General features: G+C 38.8%; 1 protein-coding gene across 1 annotated transcript in view; it reads left to right on the plus strand.

Annotated features, from left to right (window-relative positions):
- Window positions 1-27,233, plus strand: part of COL25A1 (collagen type XXV alpha 1 chain) — a 336,819-nt gene that overhangs the window by 294,893 nt on the left and 14,693 nt on the right. The window contains exons 19-31 of the mRNA XM_074147547.1: window positions 5,754-5,816; window positions 6,649-6,717; window positions 7,618-7,662; window positions 9,717-9,761; window positions 10,856-10,933; window positions 13,976-13,999; window positions 15,435-15,479; window positions 17,095-17,139; window positions 17,455-17,535; window positions 18,259-18,321; window positions 20,058-20,108; window positions 20,445-20,471; window positions 25,536-25,589. Of these exons, the coding sequence (XP_074003648.1) occupies window positions 5,754-5,816; window positions 6,649-6,717; window positions 7,618-7,662; window positions 9,717-9,761; window positions 10,856-10,933; window positions 13,976-13,999; window positions 15,435-15,479; window positions 17,095-17,139; window positions 17,455-17,535; window positions 18,259-18,321; window positions 20,058-20,108; window positions 20,445-20,471; window positions 25,536-25,589 (690 nt within the window). The remainder of the gene's footprint in view (window positions 1-5,753; window positions 5,817-6,648; window positions 6,718-7,617; window positions 7,663-9,716; window positions 9,762-10,855; window positions 10,934-13,975; window positions 14,000-15,434; window positions 15,480-17,094; window positions 17,140-17,454; window positions 17,536-18,258; window positions 18,322-20,057; window positions 20,109-20,444; window positions 20,472-25,535; window positions 25,590-27,233) is intronic.

Raw genomic sequence — 27,233 nt, forward strand, 5'->3', positions numbered from 1 at the left:
TGTGGGGTGGACCCATGTTACCAGAATTCTCCACAAAAATTCTGGATGCTTTGGTGTGATTTGCCAACCCAGAGGTGTGCATGCAGCAGTCCTGGCCTTGGCATGTTCAGACCTGCAAGTGAACACCAGGGAAAGGTGCTTGTGTTCTGGCTCCATGGTAGACCTTCCAGTAAGCCCTGAGGCACGGGACTGCCATGGTCCCAGCACTGGGGCAGACAGCGAATAAAATATCGCAGGACCAATGTACTGTGTAATAAAGGTGGGAGTTTGACATTTAAACTTCTCTGGCTAGTTCTAGTCCATGGCACTAGATAAGGGTAAGGATTGAAATTACATTGTTCTTTGCAAATTCATGGTCTAAAGGTTGGTTTAGTCTCGTTTCCATAGCACAGAGAAAATAATGCACTAATCTGATGTAGAAGGAAAATAGTAAGGTGGCGATGAGAATTAAAAAAAAAATTTAAGAGCTCTTGCACAGTTTATATCCATGAAGGGAATAACTGGCTCGTGTGTTTTATGGCTTTAGCAACCATAAAGTATTTTATCAGTGACTTCAGGTATTTTTTATTTACCAAAGTAGGATAGCTTCTGTAACTTCAGAAACAGAAGAGAATTTATTTCATTGTTACAGAAAAATTGCTGATTTGAGCGCTTTTCTGCAGCACAGGTTTTCTTTTTGGGCAAACATTGATCTGGATAGGAAAATCTGTGTTATATTCATTAGGAGAATAATTATAGAAGGAAGAGCCTTCTGTGGGAAAACAGTGTATCCAACAACTGCTGTTCTCTACTGATTGCTGGTAGCAACATAGAGCTGTGTATTTCAGGCACTGGAATTGGACTCAGCCTGTCTGTGAGAACAAGGTTTAAAATAATTGTGTTGCTGCATGTCTCAGCTGGGCAATGAAGGCTAATGCTAATGAGCTAGTGTTAGAACTACATTATTAATAAACGTTTGCCAAATCAGTGCTGTCTAAAACACCGATTAGCATTGCAAATGGGATTTTAACGGGTGGACCTTTTTTGAGTGAAAGTCTAAATTTCAGCCAATTACAGGTTTTATAAAAGTTAAAAGAAGACAGCAACAGCGAAGAGAGTGTCTTAGGGTTAACCTCTAATATCAAAGCTAGCCTCGGCTTCAGCCCATAAAAGCTTTGATCATCATGAAAACCAGCTATGAATATGTCTAGATAATAATCCTCATAAAAATTTGACGTAAAAATCCTCTGAAGTAAATTACAAGGTAGCTTTTTTACTATTAAATTCTGATGGAGCTCACATTAGGCTAGGTGTACAGCATGCCATTATAGGGCCCTTTTCTGTTTCCAACGTTTTATGATTAGGGTTGAAAATGAACATTAACAAGCTTTGTGAGTAGTAGTATATCATTTGCTGTCTGACCCACTAGTATTTCTATAGTTCACAGACACTTGAGGGTGAAAATGAGTATGCATAGAGATAGTCTCTTAATGTCTTAAAATATTAACATATCAAGATATTAAAAATTATTCTTAAAAAGATAAAAAATCACTTCTGTAAAATGGAAGCAATTCACAAGCTTGTTGATTTTTATTTTTTTTTAATACTAAGTTGCCTGTGTGGTATGATTCATACAAATTAATCCAAGCCCTAACAGTAGATGAAGTTTGAATACTGGAATTCATCTTGCTGGCTTCCTGTGCAATGTGGTGGTTTTTAAGCAGTGATTTCATAACCGTGCCAAAACGCTTAAACTAAAAGGCGCAGAGAGTCGTCACTTGCTGATCGCTTTCTACACAGTTGCCAAACAGTAATTCAAATGGGGTAGTACCTCACTTTTCTTTCAAAACCTACCTGTTTAACTCCTCTTTGCAGATTTTGTGTTCCCCGCTGTCGTGGTTTCGGCCGAATTTACCAAAACTGGACTGACAGATGGCCCTTCCCCCCCGCCCCTCCTCCCAAAAGAGAGAGAGAGGAGAGAAAGAGATAAGGAGATTCAAGAAGTTTAGAATGAACTAAACTACTTTAATGAAGAATTAATATTAAAATAAAAATAAAGAAGAAAATAATGAAATAGATACAATATATACAAAACCGTATCAAGCTCCCAGGATGACAGTCATGTCACCAGCAGGCACTGGGGAAGTCCCAGACTGGACTTGGTGACGAATGGGAACTGGATTCCAGCTCTGGAGTCAGGAACCCACAGATCGGGATCAAAGGCAGATGAACAGACAGAGTCCTCTCTGGACGTCGGCCATCGCAGGAAGGGGGTTGATGCTTTGATCCCTCAGCTTTTATACTGAGCATGGGGCAGATGGGATGGAATACCCCAGTTGGTCAGGTTTGGGTCACCTCTCCTGTCCACTCCTCCCCACCGATGTGACCCCTCTACGTTTTTTCCGTTTCTGACCCTCTAAAGGGGCAAATAACAAAATTGGCTGCCCTTGGTTGTTATAGCAATAAGTATAAGCAAGGGCTTCCCTGCGTACCATTCCTTGGCATGGAGCACAAACATTGGGCTTATCATTGTGAGAACAAGCAGTTTTCTCCACGATATGCCGTTAATTTCAGAGAGTTAGAGGAGGCCTGGCTAGGATGTAAAGTTACAGAACAGAAAATTGGTTCAGTTTTACTTCAAACCGGGACACCTGCCCTGGCTTTAGCAGGCAAAGAAGCTTGTGGTATATTCTTAATGGATAAAACGTTGGGTTTATTGTAAGAAGTTGTAGTGAGATGTTTAGAAAAATTTAGAAAAGCAATTCTTGGTCACTCTGGTTGCTTCTGTTTCATTCAGCATTTCACGGTAGTTTGGAGCAAATTCTGAGCTCATTTTAGCAGGAGACAAGATCAGTAGATGCTTCAGTGAATCCCAGAGCTACAATGTTGTCAAATGAAAGTGCAGTCCTTTACTCTTGCTTTCCTGCAGCTATGTGCCAGCTAAATCACAGATGTGTCATATATTTAAAACAAAACCTAAACTCCTTAGTCCTTGGTTTCCTAACCACATTCCTCTACGGCTCTGGCATCGTGTTTGTGTGATGGGACTAATCAGAACAGTCTCCCTGGCCTTTGCATAGCAGGGACATCTGCATGCCTTACTGAGAGAAACGTTACATTTCACACATCGTTGGTAGTGCTAATTTTGATAGATTCTCATTTCTTTTTTTGCTATCTGAGTGGCATAAAGCATAACATAAAGCAGGAAGCCAGCAATATTTGCCGAATATAGTTGCAGGATACAGTAGGTATGAAGAATGGGCATCGCTTCTCAGGTAAATGTTTCTCTTCCGAGTAAGCAGGACAGAAATGCCGGAGACAAACCTGATATGGTCATTACCTCTGCTAACTTTGAATGGTGCAGAAATGCACCCAATGAGCATTTCAGTTAATGCCTTACGCTGTGGTTACACTCAAGAGATTTGAAATATTAGAGAGGACACGGCTTAGTTTCAAATGGTCCAAACATGTTGTCTTTTTACTTAGAAGCTTAGTTCAGATGGCAAAACAGATCTGTCTGTTAATCTGCTTAACCTCACTAGCAGCAGACAGAGGGAGAGTAGCATGTTTTTCTTAATGTAGCCGGGTCTTAACTACTGCGGTTTGTTCCATGTGTGATAAGAGTACGCTGTTGGATGACATTCAGCTTGGTATCCACCATAACCACCACATCTTTCTCAGCAGAGCTGCTACCCAGTCAGTCAGTTCCTAGTGTCGGCTGACACACCACTTCTTCCACCCAACATTTGATAATGTTTTAAAGCTGTGTCATGTAAGATCTGTGTTCTACTTATGCTAGTCAAGCCACCAGCTTCTTCCATTATCAATTCCACTAGCTACCGCAAAGCACTTTCTTTTTGCCTCTAAGAGATTTTGTGGGAAGGTGGGCCTTCTTTTTGGACTTTGGCAATTGGTACAGTCCTGAGCAAAGTGCAAGAATCTGACTCAAAAATGGTGCATCAACCTCTGAATGACACTTCTCAGCCTTACCCCTGAAAAGATTGAATCATGTAGTCACAGCATATTTCTTCTGCCTTGAAGTCATAATTAGATGGCCAAAATATTCAGCCTGGTAAAGTCAGTATTAAAACAATTTGGGGTAATCAAGTACCGTCTTATTCTAAAATGAAATGATTGAAGCTGCGTTTACTGACAGTAAAGTGCTTCCATCTGCAATGACAACTTTATGTTATCCTTGCTGGTGGGCACGGATACAAAGACTTGTTGTAGGGTTATTTTCCTATGACAGAAAAATACCATGCTTCTCTAGGACATATTTGTCTTCATTTATTCCTTTGTTACCGTATTTTGAACCATGGAACTTCACATGAGAAAACTCATTATCCAGTTGTATTTTTCGATAATCTAAGTGGAGGTCACTGAGAGATTGCTATGGCTCTCGATATAGTCACAGGAAAGATTTCTCTGATTATAGGTTTGTTAGAGACCTTCTTTGCTTTGAACTGTTAATGGCAGATTGTTGATGAGAGTGCAGATGAATGTGCAAGAATGCTTCCTAATTTGCTTGCCTCGTGCAGCATACCTGTATTTCTCTGGAGACTAAGAGGTGAAGAGAAATATTATCCAACTGTTTATCTTCACTGTCTCAATATGTTGTTAGTAATTATGTCAAGACAAGATTATGACACATCTGTCTTTTAGCTATTTAAAGAGGCATTTTATGGGTAATTTTTAGTTATTAAGTTCAGTTATATTGTTAAAAGGCTAATAAAAAAATCTTTATTAAATTGGTTACACCACCGATTTTAAAATTTACAATAGCTTGTGGGTACATCTTCTTGATTCAAATTTATGTGAAAAAAATACAAGATTAAATAGCAGGAAACCTTGTTCAGGAGAGTTTGTGAAGGAAAACATATGGCTTATTAATCTTCCCTTATCCCCCTTCAGGCATGGAGATAGGTAATAAAATATGTCCTTACTCCTCTGCTTAATGTTGCTTCTGCTGCAAGTCAGCTTGATTCCTGCTATTTTTCTGTCATGTTTGTACAAATGAATGGGCAAGATGTGGGCAGAACAGAGAGGGAATGAGGAGAGCTGTGGCTCTTTCCCAGCTGTTCACAGCCAGAGAAGTTGTCCAGGTGCAGAGAACTGAAGTATTTTACTGTCAGAATGAGGAGGGAGAATACCATGGTGCTGGGAGTCTCTGACTTGAAAGGAGATCACTTTTGATCCAACTCAATGAACTGAAAGGTCTTTTCCAACCTAAATGAGTCTATGGTCTCCTTTTTGGGGATGATGCAGCTAAGTACCTCCCTGGTACTACACATTGCAGCAGTACCATCTGGCCTCTCCATTTGTCATTGCTTTGTCATGCCTCACCCTCCCTGCCCATCCATTCACATGCTGCAATAGAAAACTACCTCGTAACACATGACTGAAATGAACTATCCCTTTTTAGATTTAGGAATCACCCAGAGCTTCCCTCCTGCTTTCAGACTTGCTTTAATATTAGTTTGGTATATAATGTTATAGTCCAGGTTGCATATTAACAGTCCTTAACCTCATAAAAACTACGTTTGACACCTTCTGCTTCGTTTGTGTTTCACAGGCTGTGTGATGGCTTGCTACAAGAATTTGTGCTGATGAAAGTTACTCATGATGAAAAGTGTGTCTGTGTAACTGTTGCATCACAGCTGGAGAGCTGTAAGCAATACAGGGAAAATACTACCCAAAAGACACTTATGTTACTGTAATTGCATACTGATAAATAGCTAATAATCTTATATTCCTCTCATATCGTATTTTTAAAGGGTGAGCCGGGTTTCATTGGTCCACAAGGAGAACCTGGGCTGCCAGGGCTGCCAGGAACAAAGGTAAGGGTAATTGGCCAACAGTCTGGTGTGAAGCCCTTAGAGCCAAAGTCAAATTCAACTTCCTCAGCATGTAGCAGAGACTGAGACTGTTCTAACTGCATAAGAGTCTCTTATCCAGAAACATAAAATGCTGAGTCATGTTTTCATAATGGCCAGGAATTTTAAAGTTCCGGTTAAAATATGGTATATGCAGTGCTTGGAAATATGGCAAGTCATAGTTCATGGACCAGTGCTATGATATATATGTCTTTGTACTCAAAAAATGTGAAGGCAGATGTTATATCCATTCCTAACTTAAGTTCATCCATTGCTTTTGTTCCTGTTAACGTCCCGAAAGTTATTTGTTCAAGAGGCAGAATATGCGTGACTAAAGAAACTATGTTGTCATAAATGGTTTTTAGAAAAAAAAACTCGAAAATGTGTGCAGGCATTAGAACTTTGATACAACACACCAGACTCTGAAAATACAGATCCACTAGACGTGTAGGTTTTTCTTTCTTACTATGGGTTTGGTTTTGGTTTTTTGCCACTGTGTGGCAAGGTTAGAATATTATGAATCCTACAACAGTCTCACAGTTTGGGGAACTTTATTCCAGTCCTTTCAGATTAGGGGAAAAAAATACCTTAGAGATTCCATTGCCATTTTTAAGCCCTCTTCTCCGGCCTTCAAGAAGACTGTATTTACTCAGGGGATAGTTCCCCAGCCCATCACAAATCATAAATGAACTCAAAAATGTTTTCTTCTGATGGCTTGGTTTCTGTGGTCATTCTGAGTTGTGGTGCGCTGAAGGCTGCCCAGTGTTTTGTGATGTGTGTGTCTCTGTTGCAATAGGGTGACAGAGGAGAGGCAGGCCCTGTTGGGAAGGGCGAGCGAGGTGAACCTGGAGTTCCTGGACCAAAGGTCAGTCTGATTTTACATTGGAAATGTTTTGTTAGTTTTACAACTATGAACACATCCTTTCCTGCTGAAAAATAGAACAAAACTTGGTGAGTGAGCTTCTAAATGAAAATGTTGCCAAATAATCCATTTCAGTCCAGAATACAATGACAGTTTTGTGTTCGCAGCTGTGGACCTGCAGTCTGAATGGACTCTTATTTGGTCTACAAAGTAAAGACACTACCTACACACACTGTCATGGAGTTGGCCTAATTCATTCCAGCTAAAGTCCTGACCTCCGGGTCCCTAACAATCAGCATTGAAGCTTGAACCACTGTAGTTATTGAATGCAGAGAAAATCCATTTTGCATGCTGTCTTCTAACCCTGTAAGAAAAAAGATCGTTCTCACTACATTTTAGCATTGTCTTAATATTTCCCACTGTGTCAATACCATCAAGTTTTCCTTTCCTAATACATCTTGAAAAAAATCAGGCAGATTCTGTGCTCTTTGGCCAGTTAGTTTGTATTCATCTGAGTCACTGGGAAAAAAAGTTGTGGTAATACTTTATTTTAATATCCTTATTTTAGGATTTTTAACTATCTTCTCTGTCTCTTAGCTGTCATTTTTCAGGAGCTATGGAATGACATAGGTCATTCCTGCATACCAGTGTTAGTGATGTCTACTCTTTACTAATGCCAATCATACTTTTCCTTTGGAAGGATGGAATCTGTGGCCTTTGCATGCTGGTGTTAAAGAATATATTACTGTAGGTGCTATAAATTCAGTGCCTTTACAGATTCATTATCTTGTTCATATAAAATGAAGTGTTTCTGCTGTTCCATACAGTAGTTAGTCATTACTAATTTCATTTTACGTGCACTCCCATTTCTCTATCATATTTCTTCTATCTTCCTTCAAACAGGGGAAAACAGGTGAACCGGGATCTAGAGGCCCCAAAGGGTCAAAGGTTAGTAGTAAAGAAACTGTCTTTAGTGGAGTAATTAACACAATGATTTTTAGGATAAATTATTTGTGACATTTCACAGAAACTTCACTTAACTCTTTAAAAGAACCTGTAACAGTCTGCAGTGTTCTTTAAAAGTGAAACCTTCTGACTTTCAGCTTTAGCTATTAAAGTTGAATCCTGTGTGTTTTAAACACTTTGATTCTAGTTCTTTTTCTGTTATAACATCTATTTCACTCTGCTCTGGTTTTCCTCATGCAACCTGGTTTATCTCTGTGTAACTGATGTGGTTTAGTCCTCACACATGCCAGGAATCAACACCTGCCTGTGGAGATTTAGTTGGTTTTCACAAAAATTTTATGGATTCACACTTTGGTGAGTTAGGAACCAGTGGTATCCTATGGACTGCAGGCTGAGATATGATGGCCAGAAGTTCTACAAAGGCAAGACTTCTAGGTTACGTTACTGCTTTACCTGCTTTAAAAAGCTACTTTGATTATATCTATCTATCCATCCATGCATCCATCCATCTCTATACAGGTATCATTGGTTCACATAGATGTAGAGAGAGAGAGAAAATATATGCTTTCCTCTTACTTCGTCTGCTGTGTGAATACTGTGCTCACCGAACTCCATGCTTTATTATGGAGTCAAAGCAAAATGAAAAGAGATTTGTTTAGGTGTTTATTGAGTCTACTGTCAGAGTAAAGACATGAGACAATGTAGGATGGTAGGACAGTATTTACAGTACTTGAAAGGTACTTGAAGAGCTGCCCATTCACAGTGCTTAAGGTTACAATTAAATAAGTGCCACAACCTCATTCATTCTCACCAGAAAGAAACATTGGAAAGTGAGGGAGCTGATGAGGGGATTAAAGCATCAGAGTGAGAGTAGAAGAGTAAATCAGCCTTTCATTTGCCTACAGTACCTGGGCACCTCACAAATGCACCAAAAAGATAAGGGTATCCCCTTTAATTCTCTTTTTATCAAAAATGAATATATCATTTTCATTTTACCTGCATACCTGTCTTGAAAATCTGGCCCACAGAAGTTGATCTAGTAATTGGGAACTTCATTTTTGAGCAACTCCAGTGATGTGTTCACTAGCTGCTGCCAAGGCAACACTGAAAGGAAAGGCAGATGGCACAACCTTGATTATGTCCTGCCACCAGACTGCTCTCTATATTCCTTCATTAGCCTCACAAATGTTTTCTGGATTCTATGTTTTCTGTTACCACTGATGAATTAATCACTCTTCCCTGACTTGTACCAAAATTGTATAGATATCAACAGGAGCAAAAGTTGCAGATCTTACCCAAATTAATTTCGAGTAATAAAAAAATATAAGAGCTTACTGTGAAAATGACTGAAATAAAATTAATCATAATCACTGGATGTTGGGTAATGAATGCATAAATGTTTGAAATTCCCTCTGTTGCTTGAAATATATAAGAAAAAGCAGTGTGCAAACTGGTAAAGATCTTAAGCCTGTTGCATTAAGGGAGTAAAGGAACTGTTTTGCTGACAGTAATATTGTGTTTGTAGGGGGGGCAAAAACTCAGAGCAGGGACATTGAGAAAGTGGAGTAGTGATCACAGAAAGAAAAGTTTATATACTTTGAAACACAGCTTTGAAGAAGTTGTTGAGTGTTTTCAGACTGAGTGATTTAATTTCTCTGGCTTTCTTTTAAAGCTTTTGATAATAGTTCTATTAAGAATGTGGAAGTTACACAAATTACTTAATTGGTAATTTGTCTTTGATTGGTTCTTTTGGATTTCTTATTCCAACCCAAGACCTTGCTCTTAACAATTCACACAGAACTAAATGCAACATTGTCATCCCTGACAATTTTACCATACACAGTAACAATGTTACAACCCTTTTACCATACACAGATTTTGAAGGATTTTTTCCTTTAGTTAATTAAGATTGACATTCTGTTTATGATGAGAGGCCTTTTAAACTGGTTTATTTAAGGCAAACGTATTTAAAGGGGAAGAACTAAGGGATAAACTGTCAAATGGCATATTCATTTTCAAATGTCATTTTTACGTAGGGCGATACAGGTGACAGAGGTGACACAGGATCTGCAGGTCCACGGGTAAGTGTGCTTCGCATTTCAGCTCTTTGTTTTATACTCGTAGATTCAGTCCACACTATGAATTGAAATTGTAGCAGCAACTCCAGTTAAACTGATGAAATCGGTCGTTTGACTCCGGTGGAATGGGTGCTGCTAACTGGTCTTTAATATGACTAACAGCCCTTGCTGCTTTTTGAAGCAGTCTCCTGTTCACAAGTCACAAGCAGGATGTTACATGCCGGATTTTCTGACATTGTTCACAGCCAATACAGAACTACAGTATTGGAACTGCTCAAATGTTTAGCAACAGAGGTTTCATATATTTCCCACTGCAGCACAAGTCACTGTGTACTGACTTGCTTGTTTATGTTAATCTTTCTTAAAAAATTGTTTTCCTTTTATTCCTGGTTTCAGCTAGGATAGAGTGAATTTTTTTTCTAGTAGCTGCTGTGGTTTGGATTTGGTATGAGAAGAATATTGAGGAATGTTGACAACACATATTGTTTTAATTGTTGCTAGGTAATGTTTATATTAGTCAAGGACTTTTTCAGCTTCCCATAGAAGCTGAGAGGGAGCGTGGACAGGACAAGCTGGCCAGGAGGATATTCCATACCATAGATGTCATGCTCAGTACATGAACGGGGGTTGGCCAGGGGCAGGAATCTGCAGTCAGTGCTTGGGATGGGATGGGCAATTGACCGTTGGGTGGTGAGAGCAACCTGTGTTGTATCACTTTGTATATCCTTTTACCATTATTATTATTATCCTCTTCCATTACTGCTCTATTGAACTGTCTTTATTTCAAGCTACAAGGTTTTTTTTCTTCCCCCTCCTTCTGTCCCTCTTCTCCCTTCCAAGAAGATTCTGTGATTCCCTACTGGGAGTGGGGGAGTGAGTGAACAGATGCATGGACCTAGTTGCCGGCTGGGTTTAAGCCACGATACCTTTAGAAACAAACTTTAGTTTAATGTTAACTTCTGTGGTTTGTCGTAATATATTTTAAGTACAACAAGATTCCAACACAGCATAATTAGGTCAAAGCATGTGTCTGTAGTTAAATGTCTAGAGTAGTCTTTGGCAGGTGTCTCAACATGTTTATGGAAAATATATTACAGGGACCACCTGGACAGAAGGGTGATCAAGGTGCAACAGAGATAATTGATTATAATGGCAATATCCATGAAGCTCTGCAGGTATGCAAACATAACAAGGCTGGAGTGGCTTAGTCTGGTCTGGGAAAAAGCAGTTTGACATCATTGTATTTCTCTTTTGTGTAGGCCTTGAAAACATTTTGTGTGCAAAGATTTGCTGAACTTATTAATCAGGAACTCATCCTATATTTGGAAACCAGGTTTGCTGTTTGGTGTTAGACAAACTGTTTCCTTGATACAGTTTAGCTGAGTGAATTAATTTCGTTTCCCCTGGAGAGAATTGACATCATCTCATGAGGATGAAGCTGATTCATTGCTGGCTCTGGTGCTTAGTGCTGAATTCATGTAATAAACCACATACAAAGGTTCAACAGAAGTGTCTGCTTTTCAGTTCATGTAGTATAATATTGACATTTCTTTTTTTCCTCCTTTTCCTCCTCCTCTTCCTGCAAAATGCAAAGAGCAGAATGTTTGAGATTTGGAGACCATGTAACATGGTTCCATTAGCAAGCTGTGGATTCAATCAGCAACTTGAGTATGTTAAATAGACCAAGCACCAGTCTTCCCGCTTATTCATTTCCAGAAAACTTATTTTGACTGGTGTGCAGGAAAGTGTGGAGGATTAAAAGAAGGTTACAAAAAGAATGAATGAGTGTTTGCATAAAAGCAAAGTACCAAGGTGACATATGTCATTGCAGTCAAGGTGATTTACATTGCAGTATACTCAGATGCAAATTCTGTGCAGTATAACCCCACCAAAGTGAATGGTTTGCTTATGTGCAACTTGAAGACTGAATTTGGCTCATTGTGCATCTGATCATTTTCTCACTGAAGTGGCTGAACTTTTTTTCTTGCTTTTACTCAGTGGGAGTGGATAGATGTCTGGCCAGTCATTTGGTTTTCAAGACTCTTTTGAAAAATAAAAAAAAAAAAAATCTCACTGCCTTTACTAAAATCTAAAAGCCTGTATGTCATTAAGGCTAAGTCCACTCTTTCATTGTGAGTGGTGTCTACAGGAAAGTCTACATAGGCACGTTCTGAGGGTCTGCATTGTATCTGTCTTATTTTGTTTACTTTTAAGGGAATTGAAACTCACAGCTTGCGGTCTTTTATATTGCTCTCTGCATTAGATGCCTGAAGTAGCCCAAAATTAATGTATCATTTTACCAGAGTCTTTAGCCTCTGTATATCCTGTATTTTTTTTGTGTGTCTTAACTGTGGCATCAATGTTACTCTTAAGCTTCCTCAGAAAAGCTGCAGCACATAAAGAAGTCTTAAAAAGCAACTAAAGCCTATTGCAGTGATTGAAACAGATTGGGAAGCCCTTATCCCATTGTAAATCATTTCAAATGTCATCACCTTCTGATCCAGGGCAACAAATAATTGATATTAATGGGAATGGCTGAGCAAGGATGGTATAAGTAAGATTATACAGGATCAATCAATTATACCCTTGCCAAATCCAGCCTAGTCCTTTCAGATGGCAAGCACCCATTCCCAAGTCTCCTGGTGACAAATTCCTAGGGGCTCTGAGATGTGCAGCTCTCCCATACGAGAACTTTCAGTGCTCAGCACTGAGCTGTGAACTTGCACAGAATTTGGCCTGCTGATTTAAGAAGTTGACAAGAGTCTGCTGCCTGTCTGCTTTTTTGGAATTTAGTAATAAATCATCAAGCAGCCTAGAAGCTTCAGAACAATTTAGTTACTTTGCCTTGTGCATCCTACTCAATCTCATGTGTCAGTGGAGAATAAGACCTCTTGGTCCACCAGCACTGCAAATTGCAATCTTAAAATTGTCACCTTAGTTCGAGCAAGACCCCTGCTGAGTGCGCATGGCTTTCACTTGGAGGACCAGATACAAAATTCCTGTCTCTATGGAAATTGTTTTTCAGACCTATTCTGCAGAATTTCCTGAGGCAACAGGTAGTAGCTGCAAAAGTTTAACCTTTGTAGGAGCTACAGGATCAGATATTAAAATCTGAATATGCTGCTGAAAAGGAACTCATTAGTGTAAGCATGCAAACATTGATTTGTGATGGCTATTTTAGGTTTTCATATCTAGAAAAACTGCACTTTTCAGTATTTTTAAAGTTCTTTATATATTTCCACTAATATGTTAAAATGAAAAAATAAATCAATATATTAAAACCATGTGTTAGAGAACTTTTTTTTTTTCCAAGTACTTTGTATTGAGCAGGTTCCAGATTCTTGACAACAGTGTATATTGTTTCACTGGCAAATGAAGATTCCTTTAAAGCTTAAAACAGAAGATTTGAAAATATTTGTTTGCACATAGGAAAACTAGAAAAGCTAAATATTTCTTGTTCCATGTAGGCCAGTAGGTTCTTCACAGTCAATAACAAAGCATGTGCAAGGAGCAGTATTTGGGGGTTTTACTGTTTAAAAATATAGACAAGCATTTTAATGACATTTAAACACTTTTTCACTTGCTTTTAGATTCTTCTTTGGCAAAATAATAGTAGCAGGTCAAGATATTTTGCCTCCTTACCTGATAAAAACGTCTTTTTTCCTTTCAGCAGAATTGTAATATACAATACAATACAATAACAATACTGAGTTTGAAGACCAGCAGTTTTGGATTTAGAACTTAACTCCTTTGTGCATCTGCATTTCTATATGAAAATCAATGTTATATCTCCACTCTAGGAAATATATTTGTTAATTAAACATTGGTGTGAAACCTGCAGAGTTTGCAAAACATATGGCAAGCCCTTTATTCAACTTAAGACACAAACTCATCATGTTTTCTTAAAATGTTTAAAAAAACTTTTGGAAGACTTTTGCTATGATTTTGCTATTTAGCTATAATTTATTTGATCTCTCAAATTGTATGAGAACCTGCAGTCTTCGCTTATGTAAAATCCTGATACACATAGAAGCCAAGCAGCTGGTAGAACATTGAGAGTTAAAAATAATATGGTTTTTACTGTTATTTTTTTGGAGGCATGATGTCTTCCAGGTGCAGCTTAGGTTTTGTGGAGATAAGAAATATAGCAAGCAGAATAATTATATCCTTGTTCAATTCTGGTAATGGTGTTTCTTGTTAATACATTTTGCCAACAGAGGATTGCCACCCTGACTGTCACGGTAATTCCTATCGCATGACTTACTGTGTGTTGTAGAACTTCCCCTTTGTGTTTTAGCGTATTCATAATTCTGCCAGTTCAGGACACGTCTTCATTGGATGTCGACCCTGGTCATCATCACATGTATTTATTTGCTTGGCATTCCCATAACAGAGAACCCATTGTTGAAAGCAATTCAACAATAGAACCAGTTCTGCTCCTGCTGAATTAATGGCAAAACCTCAGTTCACTTAAGTTAGAGACCAGGAAAATACAGAACTCAGTATTTCTGTAGGTACACATCTAGGCCGGTAGCTGCTTTGGACTTTTTGGTGTATGTTCCCATCTGTGTGCATCTACATGGGAGACCAGAGAAAACATGAAGCAGGATTTGAGGACCATACAATTTTCTATTATCAACCTTATTTTCAGGGCAGAAACTCTGTTCTTTCAAATTGGTTTGTGAAGAAACATCATTTGGGAGTTTTCAGACCAGATGCAAAGTATTTTCTGAAAAAGGCCTGTCTCCGTTAACAACTGAAGCTAAGCAGAAAGCCCAAGTGTGAGGAGTTCTCTTGTCCCATCTTATCAGATCTCAGAAATAAAGATAAATTTTCCAGCACCTGTCCCAGTGCGGATGACTGAATGCTCCAGTGCTCTTACTCCAGCCAGTTTCTGTGGAAGGTGTAGCCACATCAGGCCAGACCCAATTTCTGAGAATACTGACACCAGCTGGAGACGCTTATAGTATTGCAGTTCAGCCTTCCCTTAAAGTTGCAGACTTGGTGTAAGCAAATTATTTTATTCTTCTTATTGTTTCAAGTTCTTCTCTGCAAGACTGCCGTTAGTCCTATCGTCCTATGCGTACAAATAGTCTCTCTGTATTCATGGAGGGGATTTTTAAATTTCTTTTTTTTTAAAGCATCCCCACAGTTCACCATCCAGACCAATATTTGATACATGGCACTGTGTCCACAACCTGAGGCAGAAATGGAAGAAATAGTTACAATTTATTCCATGGCAATTTCACACAGCACTGGGTATCCCCAAATGCACTTAACATCTTTTAGCAGAATCCTCTTTGCATTCAGTTGGAGATTTCTCCTGAGCATGGCTTGTTTTGGATCAGGATGTGAACGCTGGCAAACGTGGCTGAGGTGAGTTTTGACCTCCCTGCCATTAAGAGGAGCTTTGCCACTTCATCAATGGGAGCAGCAGGACTTTATTAAACAAATATGAACTGCGCTGTTTTTTTAGCATTGATTTTTGTGGTACCCTTCTGTTTGTTGAGAGACATCATAAATTAACAACTTGTCCATAACTAGTCTTGGTTCCCCTTGTGTTAAAAATCTAACCCATTTTGTTACGGTACCTATATTAACATTCAGCCTGTGTTTACCTGGCAAGTCCTGCAGGAATTTATTTAAAAGCTGAGAGGTTTGTATTTTTCTGTTTAGGGGCCACCAGGACCACCGGGACCCCAAGGGCTGCAAGGGCCAAAGGTGATCTTCCTTATTTTACCCATTATATCTTAAGGGTGGAGGTATTTTAACTGATGTGTGCACACATGTACAGGGAGCTCTCCTGTACGGCATGTTTAACTGTAATTTTACCAAATATGGCATGTTTCAAACTTTGCATCCTCGCCTTTTGAAATGAAGCTTTCTAGAATAGGTGCTTTGTTTAGTTGCCACACAGAGATGCTCATCTGAGAAGCAGGGAAATGAATTGGTACTGAAAGAGGGCAGAAGCATCTCGCCCATGGATCTGCACTGAGGCTGTTCCCTAGGACTTCGCAAAGTAGCCACACAATCAGAGCGTGGCTCCTAAGTATCACTTCTGGCTGGGTGGGAATGAGGCAGACAAAACTACGTGCAGAGCACCTCTGGCCACAGTATAAGGGCAGCTTTATATTACAGTGGTCCCCACCCAAACAAGCACAGTATTTTCTAATGTCAGGAAAAATTAAAACATGCGCTTGTGGGCAGGAGCCTGGCTGCAAACCCAGGTTTGCTAATCCCACCTGGCTGGTGCTGTGCGTAGTACCAGAGCTCTTAGTGAGCAGCCCACACAGAGACAATGAATACCATATGCAGCACAGTTCTATAAAATTTAATAATAAATTTGCCTATGCTTTAAAAAGGAAACAAAAAAAGTGTTGCAGTTAGTGGACCCTCCTTAATTGCTTTTAAATCAGTTGAGATAATTCTCCTATTTTTTTAAATACTGGATATATTGTATCTTCTATCAGTCACACTAAGCTTTTCCAAGAGTAAATACATGTTTCTTCAATAACAATGCCAGACATTTCAATTTTAGGCTTCATCCAAGGTATTGTATGGAAATACATCACCTTATACATGTTAATTGTTTTGATAAATTGTGAGAAACCAGGTTTGTTCTTCTACATGAAAATTGATAATGGAATACAGAGTTAAATGTGCAGAAATGACTTTCTGCATTAGGATCTACCCAGCTTTTCTGCAGCCTGGAATGTATTGTAAAACACAGAGGAGCTGGAGAACGGAAGAGGTTGTGTTCCTTCATATGGGTGAGCATTCCCATCCAAAATTAATGATGTATGGCAGAATTCAACCTAACAGGAGTTTCTTTCTAATATAGTCTATGCCCATCAGTGTAACTTGTGGGCAACGTTGTGAATGTGAACTCCTTCACTGGGTGACTTATATTAGCCAGGAAAAGAAAACATGAAATCTCTCTCTACCCTACATACGTTGAGAGCTGTGATTCCGTATTTATTACAGTAACTGACAAAGTTTCCATTGGATTGTGGTCTTTTCACCAGGTTTCTGGGGTTTCTTCTTTTTTTCTTTCTTCTTATGCACTTGTCTGGCCTTTATACAACCCAAAATATGTGTACTGGCCTAATCAGCAGGGCTATTTATTCAACATGTTGCATAAAGGTACTGTATGTAGCATAAAGGTACTGTATGTAGACTGTTCTTTTTGACCGAATATTCTCTGGTTTTGTTGCTGTTAATTGTAGCAATTTACTAATCTCAGACATTACTAAGCAGTTTAGTTCATTTATCACTGCTTCTTTCCTCTAATGTCTTGGACAATTGGGATAATACAATTCCATCTTATCTCTTGCAGGGTGAACCAGGATCCCCAGGAACTCCAGGAGTTGATGGGGAGCAGGTACAGTATGCGTAAATCATGGAGTGCGGGTCATGTGAGCAACCATGGGTTATTTCAGGAGATTATTTATGTGGTCCCAAGTCGTAGCTGAGATTTCATGATCTAAATAATAACATGACAGTAATTAATAAAGTTCACTATTGTGTTGCTGCATACTCTGAGGTCTAATAATGGCTGCATTTCTACATATCAACAGCAAAGGTCAATCTGCAGAATGACTTACTCTGTTAGAATCTTACTTTGTTAGAATCAAAGCTAGACTTCTGTTGGTGTCTCCTTTTTTTACACAATTTACTAAATAAGTACATATTTTAGGGTCTTAAAGGCTCAAAAGGAGATACAGGTGATCCTGGAATGCCTGGCGAAAAGGGAGGAATTGGACTGCCTGGCCTGCCAGTGAGTATGAAAAATGAATTAATTTTAGCTAAAATACTTGTATTTTTTCTCTCTTCCACTATCAAGAATTTCCAACAGTGCTGATAAATTGCAAATGGGACAGAAAGCGCTGGGGAGGAAAATTCTGAGATTGTTCTGCAGCTAATCTAGGAGGAGGTGTGAGATTGTCAGAATTTTTCATTCCCCTTGTGGTCAAACATAACATTGCTTTGGGAAGAGCTTAGTTGGCATGCTGATCAGATCTGTACCTCTCTTGTAATGTACGGCACAACTTGGGCAAGTGTAGCTTGTAGGAGAAAGGAGCTATGTTTTGAACACTTGTCAGGAATTTCAGATGACTTAGATTGAGGAGGGGAGAGAAAATGCATCAGTATTTACGGGATGCATTCACCCTGTTGCTATATACATATGTATGTACAAATGAAATTTCTCAGTAAAAATAGAAACAATTCCAAAACTATATCCAATATATCATGAATGGGATGCCAGTTTAAGGACTTGTGATAAATATCATGCTGCAATTGATAGCTGACAAATCAAAGCACACCTTTACATTTGTTAACAGTTATTAATAAAGTAACACCAAGATAAATTAAAAAAAATCCCACTATATGTCAGCTGTATTATTATTCTCAAAAAATTACAATTACTTGCAAATAAGTATTATCATTTCTAGATTGAATACTAATAAGATTAAAGCTGTTTATAAATGCTGTTTTGTAGGGAGCCAATGGTATTAAAGGCGAAAAAGGAGATGTTGGTTTGCCGGGTGCCCAAGGTCCTTCAGTAAGTCTCAGCGTGGTGTTGCTGTGAACATAGGAATACAGCAGTGGTGCTCCAGCATTCCATTCTGGACAATACTTCATATTCATGGCTGATCTTTCCTGACATCCTTGATGGTTCCTACGCTTGAACTTTCAGTGTATTTTTCTTTTTTTGAATAATCATTTGCCCTTTTGAGAATGAACAGGTCTGGTCGTAGAGCGAAATAGTGTTTAAGAAATTCTGAAGATATAATCCTCTTCTTTCACTATGGACAACAGCCCTGCTCACCTCAGTGAAAGCTTTCTGGTTCCGTAATGCATCAAAAGATAAATGCTTTGCAACATAAAACAGAGAGATAAAACTGATGGAAAAAAACCCACCCAAATCTCTCTCAACACCTTGTATTCTGGGGATCTCAGAAAGTCCAGTGAGAACCAGGCTAGACTGACTTCAGTGATGTCAGGAATAGTGACATGTAACCCAGGATAGAGATTAGTTTTATGGGACCAGACATTCTCCTGATTTGTCAAAGCGTTATAAAGGCATTAAAAAAAAAAAAAAAAAAGCTAAACCACACCCCAAACCAAACAAAAACTCCTCCCCATAAAGACAGTACCTTTTTGATATAGATGTTAACATTATCAGAGCACAGTAAGTTAGGAAACCTCAAAACCTCAGAGCAGAAGTTAACTACCACTACCTTGTCAGTGGTGACATGCCCTGGGTATTTGGAGCCATAGTTCTGAGGTGTCAAAGTGGTTACCTTTTGCCATAGCGGGACATGCTGGGCACACTGTATCTCCAGCTCTCTCTCTCTCAGAAATGAAAATTAATTCGTTACAAATTAATTCACTAACTCGTTCATCTTGTTCTGCTTGTTTTCACTCGAAAAAAGGCTTTCAGATTTCATGAGATGTGTCTGACATTTCAAAACTCATTTGGTTCCACTATTGCCATCACCAACAGCTAGTGTAGCAGAGGGGATGAGCATAAATGTGGAGACCTGATTTTGGAATAGGAATTCCTGACCTGCTGCCACCTTGCAGGTTACGATAACAGCCCTTTAGAATTAAACCCAAGAAGAGAAATGATACCGAACCGTAAATATCATCATGAAATTCTCTTCCATGGATTTGTTAGGAACACACGAAACCAACCCAGAATATGCATGCACTAAATGCTGAGTAACCTGATTACCTATTTTAGTGACTTAGGGAATTCTTGGTACAAGTGGGCTAAGTGAAATAAAAGGAGAGAAAAAGGGCAATTTTGAAAATATTTCAAACCCTAGCTTAAATTTAGTATCTTTTCCATTCATCAGTATTGTGGAGGAATAAAATCACACATCATCTTCTTCTGTTTCTGTAGATTCTGTAATGTAGGGAAAACTAAGGAGCACATACCATAAAATATTAAAAGTTCAAGTATCCCTGCTCAGTACTATTTGTTTTAGAGAGATTTTTTTTCCCCATAGTGTCTTAAAGTATATATATATAAAGTCATAGTATCTTAGACCCTAGGATCAAGAATCAGGAGACAGGCAAGCTGCCATATGGCACAGGCAAATCTACACTTCAGGTACCCTGTCTTTTGAATCAAAGTAATTCCCATTCCTAAAAGCCTTTCTAGATATGCTGTCAATGTGCACCATTGCATTGCTATGTTTGCTCGCCAAGAAAAGGGTCAGTCTGTCTTCTGGTATTTGTGAGGGAGTTCTTTACTCTACATGATTTAATGCCATTGTTTTTTATCTGTAGATGATAGGACCACCTGGACCACCAGGGCCACATGGTCCTCCAGGCCCTATGGTAAGCTTGGGAGGAAGAGCGGGCTAGAAAGGGCTTAAAAATTGTCATTTTAATGCCTGCTTAATTGAAGTGTTATGAGAGTATGTGACCATTAGAGAGGGATGTAGTTTAGGACCTTTTCTGCATGTCTTAAAATTCACAGGAAGTAGAGAAACAAATTGCACATGCCTAGGTCTGGTTCATACTCTGAATTGGTTGTTTACAGTTGTTTTATTGACAGCTGCATTTAATTTGTGAGGACAAAAATACAGATGCAGCTTGCACCCCTATAAAGCAACAAACTCTTAAAAATGCGTGGCCTATTTCCATAATGAAAAATGGTATCTTTATTTTCAGGGACCTCATGGACTGCCTGGCCCAAAGGTAAATTAATGGCTGTCTCGAGTAGTCATGTTCTGGATGTCTGTGAAGTGTCATGCTTTGTTCTTTAATGCATGCACCTATGTTTTGTTTTATGCCTCATGTAATAAATGGTTCTGATATTCTTAAACCTTAAAGCAGATTTTAATATTAACAGATAGCTTAAAAGCTTTTTAAATTTTCTCTGGTTGTTTCCAAACAGTATTTCTTCTGAGCATTGGCTGAATCCATTTTTTTTATTAATATTTGTGATGTGGCACTAAATTATTTAGTTTCCTGTTTATGGCCAAGCTACTCACTCACTCATCTAGCAATTGGAATTACTTTTGAACACAGAAGCGTGTTACACACGCTCAGGAAATGGAGTCAAATAAGCTCTTGTTCATTTTTGCTCTCTTGCATCTCCTACTTGTTCCAGTACCAATGGCCTTTCACCTTCTTAGCTGCCACGTACTTTGCAGACGAGTTCCTTCACACAATATGCAAGTTCCCCATCAGAAGCTCATGTGTGTATTTTCATGTTTTCCAACCTGGAAGCCCTGATCAGGCAGCCCTTCAATACCATTTGAACATTTTCCACAGCATAGTACATGAAGATACACTGTGGGGACTGTCTAAGCCCATGAAAACAGCTCAGGAGGGGGGAAGCAGGTTTTGGCAGAGTTGGAATATTTTAATTTGTGCTTTAGTTCAGTAATCACCAGTAAACCAAAATTCAGTATGACACTATAGCATAGCATTCATTAGGGCCAGTGGTGTTGTCAGGCATGATCATTTTAATCACTATGGCTCCCTAATTCCATGCACCTTTCTCAAAAAAGAAATAAGAGGAAGAGCATTTTTTTGGTTTAGTTTTTGGGTTTGGTTTTGTTTTTTGAAGGTGTGAGACAGAAAATCACAGGTTTGAATCGTTATGAGACTGTTTGTGTTACCTTGGTGCAAGAAGCCTGAGTCATAAATCATTTTTTGAAGTCAGGTCTGTTCCATCTTAGCACCAGCCCTGCCTTACCTCAGGCTTTTGGCCTGAGACTCAGGCTTTTGTGAGATTTCTCAGGTCTGTTTCCAAAACTTGAGCAATTTCAGTGCTACCACTCTGAAAGTCACATTGAGTCAAATAGAAGAAGAATGAAGAAGTGGCTACTTAGGCAGGGTGCAAAGCAGGCAGACGGGGTCTGGAGTTACTTAAAGCAGCAAACTAGATTCTATGCAGATATATATTTTTTTAAAAATATGAATATGGTATAAGGTAACATAACACATCAAAGGGAAACCTAGGAACAAGGCCATGGGGAGCAGTCTGGATTAAATACCCACGTATTTCTGTTTCCCAAAAGAGGCAGGCATGGTCAGCACGCTTTTTGACTGGGCAGGCCTCATGCTGAGGTAGTTTTTCACGATGCGAGAATGATTTATTGGCAGTTCCAAGCCCACCATTATCCTCTTAGTAACGTTCAACGTAATAGCCAATGCATAATTTAACAATCACAAGAAGACAAGTGCCGTTTCTTATGTTGTTTAAACTTCTCTCCATGAACTCAGAAACTACAGGCCTCCCAAATAGCTTGGCACTGCATTACCTACACTGAGTCTTTTAATTGGTTACTGTTTAATTATATGTGCTTAAAGGTTTAAAATATCTTTATGTAAGGTTTTGCTGCAAATTCCAGTTTGCCGTAAGAAAAAAATATTGCTTCCTTACAAAATGTACTTTTCAGGAGATCCCACTGGAGAAGCCTTCAGTTTTGAGCTTCATTTTTCTGAAAGTTTTCTTTCAGTTTGAATTATCTCTACAGGGTAGTTTATGGGATTTGAGGAAATTCCAAAAACCCGTGAAACTCACGCTTAATTCAAACCATCTAACTATAGTGATAATTATTAGGAAAAGATTGACAAGAATCTGTGACTCGTAAGTTTCCTGGAGCTTTTTTCACACAGATTTTAAATCTCCAGCAGACACCTCCCAAGTGCTTTTGCCCAGTGAGCAGTATGTAAATTGCCAGCAGGCCGAGAAGGTTGACTTTGTGTCCTTGTTTCAAACTGGAATTTGCAGCTATTTCTGAGACTGGCTTCTTATATCCCAGCTTAAACACCCATTACAGCACCAAAAATTTGGCATTTATACTTTTACGTTTAGGGTGAACCAGGGTTAAATGGTCTTAAAGGATTGAAGGGTGAACCAGGTCAAAAGGGTGACAGAGGGCCCCTTGGTCTTCCAGTAAGTAAAAAACCCCAACTATTCAATCTCAGTGCAAACTTCTCTTTCTACTCCTGATGAACAACTCTGGTTTACTCAACAGCATACACAGAATATACCATTTTAGAGCAGAGCATCAGTCTGGTTTTGTTTTGCCCCAAATCTGTGCTGTCATTCAAAGTAATGTCCTGTAACACCCAGTGCTGTCAGGTTTTTGTTACGTGTCAGTTGAAAGTGTCCAGTGTCACAAGGATGCCATCACCCCCATTACATTAGTCATATTGTTATTTAAGTGTTGTGTGGTGTTTGCGTTGAAAAAGGAATCTTCCTTTTCTCCCCCGTCTTTTCGATTATTCTTCCTGTTTGCACTTCTGCAGTTAAAATGGAGAGGTCTAACTGAGAAAAGTTAAAAATTGGTTTAAGGAATTTTTTTTTTTTTTCTCATTCATCAAGGATGGGGGGTTGTTACTTTTGCCTTGTTCTTCAGAAAATTTCCATTCTGAGTGTTTGGCATTAATTTTGTCTTACAAAGAAATGAAGGACCCTAAAAATAAATGTTCACGTGGAACATTGTGGTTCTTAAAATTAAGGTTGACAAAAGAGAAAATACTTTGTGTGCTTACTCTGTGTGTTTGAAAGGACTCTGAAAAGTTAGATTTATTTTTTCCTCACAAAAGAGTGCATTATTTCTTTCTTTTTTTTTTTTTAACATGAGGATTACTCCGTGTGATTACATTGTTAATAGCAAAATGGAGGAAAAAGACTTAGTTGACCCAAAGGAAACCAAACCCCTCAGATTAATACTTTCAAGAATGATGTGCAGGGCCTCTGGACAAGGTCAATGTCACTGAGAGTTTTAATATATTTTGAAAAAAATTATCATTTTCAAGTTGACAGTTACGGCTATGTAGAGAGGGAGCTTTGGAGGTCTGAGCCAACCCCCTTAAAATGGCTGAAAGGAAGAAGAAAGTTTTGGTTCTGCAATAAATGTTTGTTCTAACCCAGAGCAAAATATGCCATTAGTTTTTAAACTCTATATAGATCTTGTCTTGCTCCTGCTTGCTACTTTTTCTAAATGTCATTTTAAGGTGCAAAGTCCAAGTGTTTGACTTTCTAAAGATGGCTCATTTTCACCATTAATGAGGCTTTTTGGGTTTTTGGGATTTATTTTTGTTTGGGGGGGTGGTGTTTGTTTGGTTTGGGGGGGGGGGGGAGGGTTGTTGGCCCAGATTATTCCCTATGTCCCAAATAGTTTTAGTCCCTTTAGCCCCAGCAATGGTGGGACAGATCTTTCGCTGCTGCTCTGTTATTCGCGTAAAATCCACCAGAGGTCATGCCGTCCCCGAGGATGCTGAAGCAAGTAGCCTGCAGTGCCGGGTGCTTCCCACTTCCAGCCCTGGGCTCTGCTCTGTACTGGGAGTATTTTGGGAAAACAGGAAACGTGATTGTCTCCCGGGCTCTTGGAAATGAATGAGACCATTATAGTCAGGATCCAGATTTTGTTGGCTGCATAATGCAGTATTCTTGCACTTAAATACTTCCTATCACGGTTAACATACATTTTTCTTTCTTTGTGTAGTACAGTATTCAAGTATTATTTACAGTCATTATTTACAAATTAGGAAGCATGCAAGTAAATTACAAAGCAAATATTTATGCGTTAAGGCTCAAAATCAGCCTAACATCTGATGTTTGTAGCACTCCTATAGCCTGACATTATTCTGGTCTAATATGCTGTGATGTGAAGGCAGGGGTGGGTCAGTGATGTTACACTAATGGGAGAAGAGAATCAGACTCTTGATGTTTTATGTGAATATTTAACTAACATGCTGTAGTAATGTGATGCCCATTCCAGAACCCCGTCACAACTTGTACTGTACGTTTGAATTATGTTTATTCATCAGCACCACTTACTAATCTCACGTTCTTGTCATTCGTGTTGTACCCATCATCCATGCTTCCACCTAACCACACAGGGAGCATCTGGCTTAGACGGAAAGCCAGGACCCCGGGTGAGTCCCTCGTCTTTCTGTGTCATTCTTTGTTACCGAGTCTGTGTCTTCTTAGAGCTCCGCCACCCACGCTCACACACGGCACGGAGGAAGGAAGGCCAAACGCCACAGACGTTTCTCATGCTGTATAAGATGGGGCTTCCAGCAGACTCTTAGGACAACATGTGGGGGAAGGAGAATATAATTCTCTGTAGAAGGAGCTTGAATCTTAAAAAGGCAGTTTGGTTTTGATTTTTTTTTTGGTTGGATAACTGCCTTGGTTGGGGTGCTTATTTTCCTGAGGAAGATGAGGGATTTGGTTTACACAGGAAAACGTTCCTTGTTTAATGCTAATATGGAATCAGTGAAATGGATGCAGACGTGCTGGGGCTGCAGGCATTCTTGAATTTCACAGAAGTGTTGAATTCTTTGCTTTTTATAATGATAAAGAACTGGATAAAGTGAAAGAAGAGTGGAGTTGTGTATTTGAAGGCTTCTATAAACCTCCCATTGATCACTGCAACAAGTATGTCCACTTTACAGGTGGATATTTCAATTTTTAAAATAATCAAAGTTTTAAAAAAAAAAATCTTTCACCCTTGTTCTTTCAATAATTTTAAAATCTTTGTAAATCTTATGACTTCCATGAATAAAGTAAAATCCAACTAGAAGAAAGATGGGTTACCTCATAACATGAGAGTTTATACGGGGAGTCTTGAAAGCCTAATGGATTTGTTTGGCCAGATCCCATCACAATTAAGTCTGAATTTTCAACTGGTGAAGACTGATTCCATGTTAGTTCTTGGCTAGAAGACAGCTATTAAGACCAAAGACTTGTAAAGAACAAGATCTCTCTCTTACCCTCTTTGTTTCCTTTTGTAGGGTGTAGATGGCCCAGTTGGTCCCCATGGCCCTGCAGGTCCTAAAGGAGACAGAGTAAGTATAAGTTCCGTGTGCTTGTCTTTACAAAGCGACTGCCAGGATGGCAAAATGTCATATGGCTACTTAGAGTGTGCCCAGATGTTACTAAACAAAACAGTATCTCATCTGTTTAAGAATCAGCCCCAAACTGTATAGGTGTTCTAGTTACACACACATTTATCTGTTGAAGGGTTGACTTTGTAACTCATTAACTTCAGAGGAGCTGGTATATTGTAATGACTAATCAGTAAGAAACTTACAGGACTTTTAAGTTCAACTTACAAGGCTTTCAAGAGCATAATTTTTTTTGGTTCCATTATTTTGTTTAAATGGATTGAGAGAACAAACTGGGACAAAAGAAGATAGTGTGATCTGATTATATATGTATGCAATGGTTAAATAAAGGAGTATTTCTCACCTCTTTGTGCTTAAATATTTTTATCTTGAAAAAAATCCCTAACCTCTATAAAATTTAAACTTTCCTTCTTTTATTTTAAGCTTACAAGATAGGACCCCTCCTATTTCATTTGAAATAGTCACAGTAGATTTTCTCCAGTGGAAATCGGATAGGGACCTTAATCATCTTCAACAATACAACCATCAACTTGTACAACAAAACGAAAGATGATACCTTACACTAACTAAAAACTAACTAAAAGAGCTGCCAGCTCAGAATTTTGTCTCTCTGAATTTCTCACTTTAACAAAACAGCTGTGCTAAAACGACTTCAGACTTGCTGTATTAAGGACGCAGCCATATGGCACAGGTTCAGTTAGCTTTAACAGCAGTACATCTGAGAAAGGTATGCGTGACTTGATGATTCATTTTTACAGAGCTGTGTATTGAGAAATAAATACAAGACATACAGCGCAGTCCAAAACAGGAACAGTAGACTGTAGTTACCACTCAGACTAGTTAACTGTTTGAAGGACTTGGATATTTTTCTTTTCCTCCTAGAGGATTACAGATTCAAGTCTTTTTTTCAACCAGGACGTAACATTTTTTTCTATCAGCTCTGTGAAAAGGTAGTTGAACATCATCTTCTGAACTTCAGGAAATAATTTATATGAGATATACATGTATGCATATATAAATACTGTACATTTTATTCTTGCAGTATGAGCTTTTATCTTGAAGGATATGTGTATGTACTACCGGTTGAAATTTCTTTCAAAACCAATGTGCTACAATATAAACTATTCTCCTAATGTATGGAAGATAACTGTAATTTTTTGTTCTTATGAAAGTATCCAAAGCCATAATAAGTCTACAGCTGTTGACAAGCAGTAGTTACAAAGGGGATAGGAACTGCTGCGATATAAAGCAGTTCAATCATCGCATAAGCACAGAGGGACAGATTTGCAAAAATATAGAAACTAAGGTGTGCAAGAAATTCCTGCACACCTGCCGTTTTCTGTGTAGCTAAATGAATGGTAGGAAGTTCACAAGAAAGACGGAAGGGGTTTATTTCCAAGCAATCAACCAGCAAGATTATTGCTGTAATTGTTCATTGAATTATTCAGTACTGCTTGGGAGGAGAAGTTGTTTGTAGCATAGTTATCTAACAGGTGCCTGGCATTGATGTTTCCCTATCTAAATGGCATATCGTGTGTTTTTAATGCAGTTTTAGAACTTGCATTTGCAACTGTTGAACTTGTT

The sequence above is a fragment of the Numenius arquata genome, chromosome 5, assembly GCF_964106895.1.
Source record: "Numenius arquata chromosome 5, bNumArq3.hap1.1, whole genome shotgun sequence".
NCBI classification, from domain to species: domain Eukaryota; kingdom Metazoa; phylum Chordata; class Aves; order Charadriiformes; family Scolopacidae; genus Numenius; species Numenius arquata.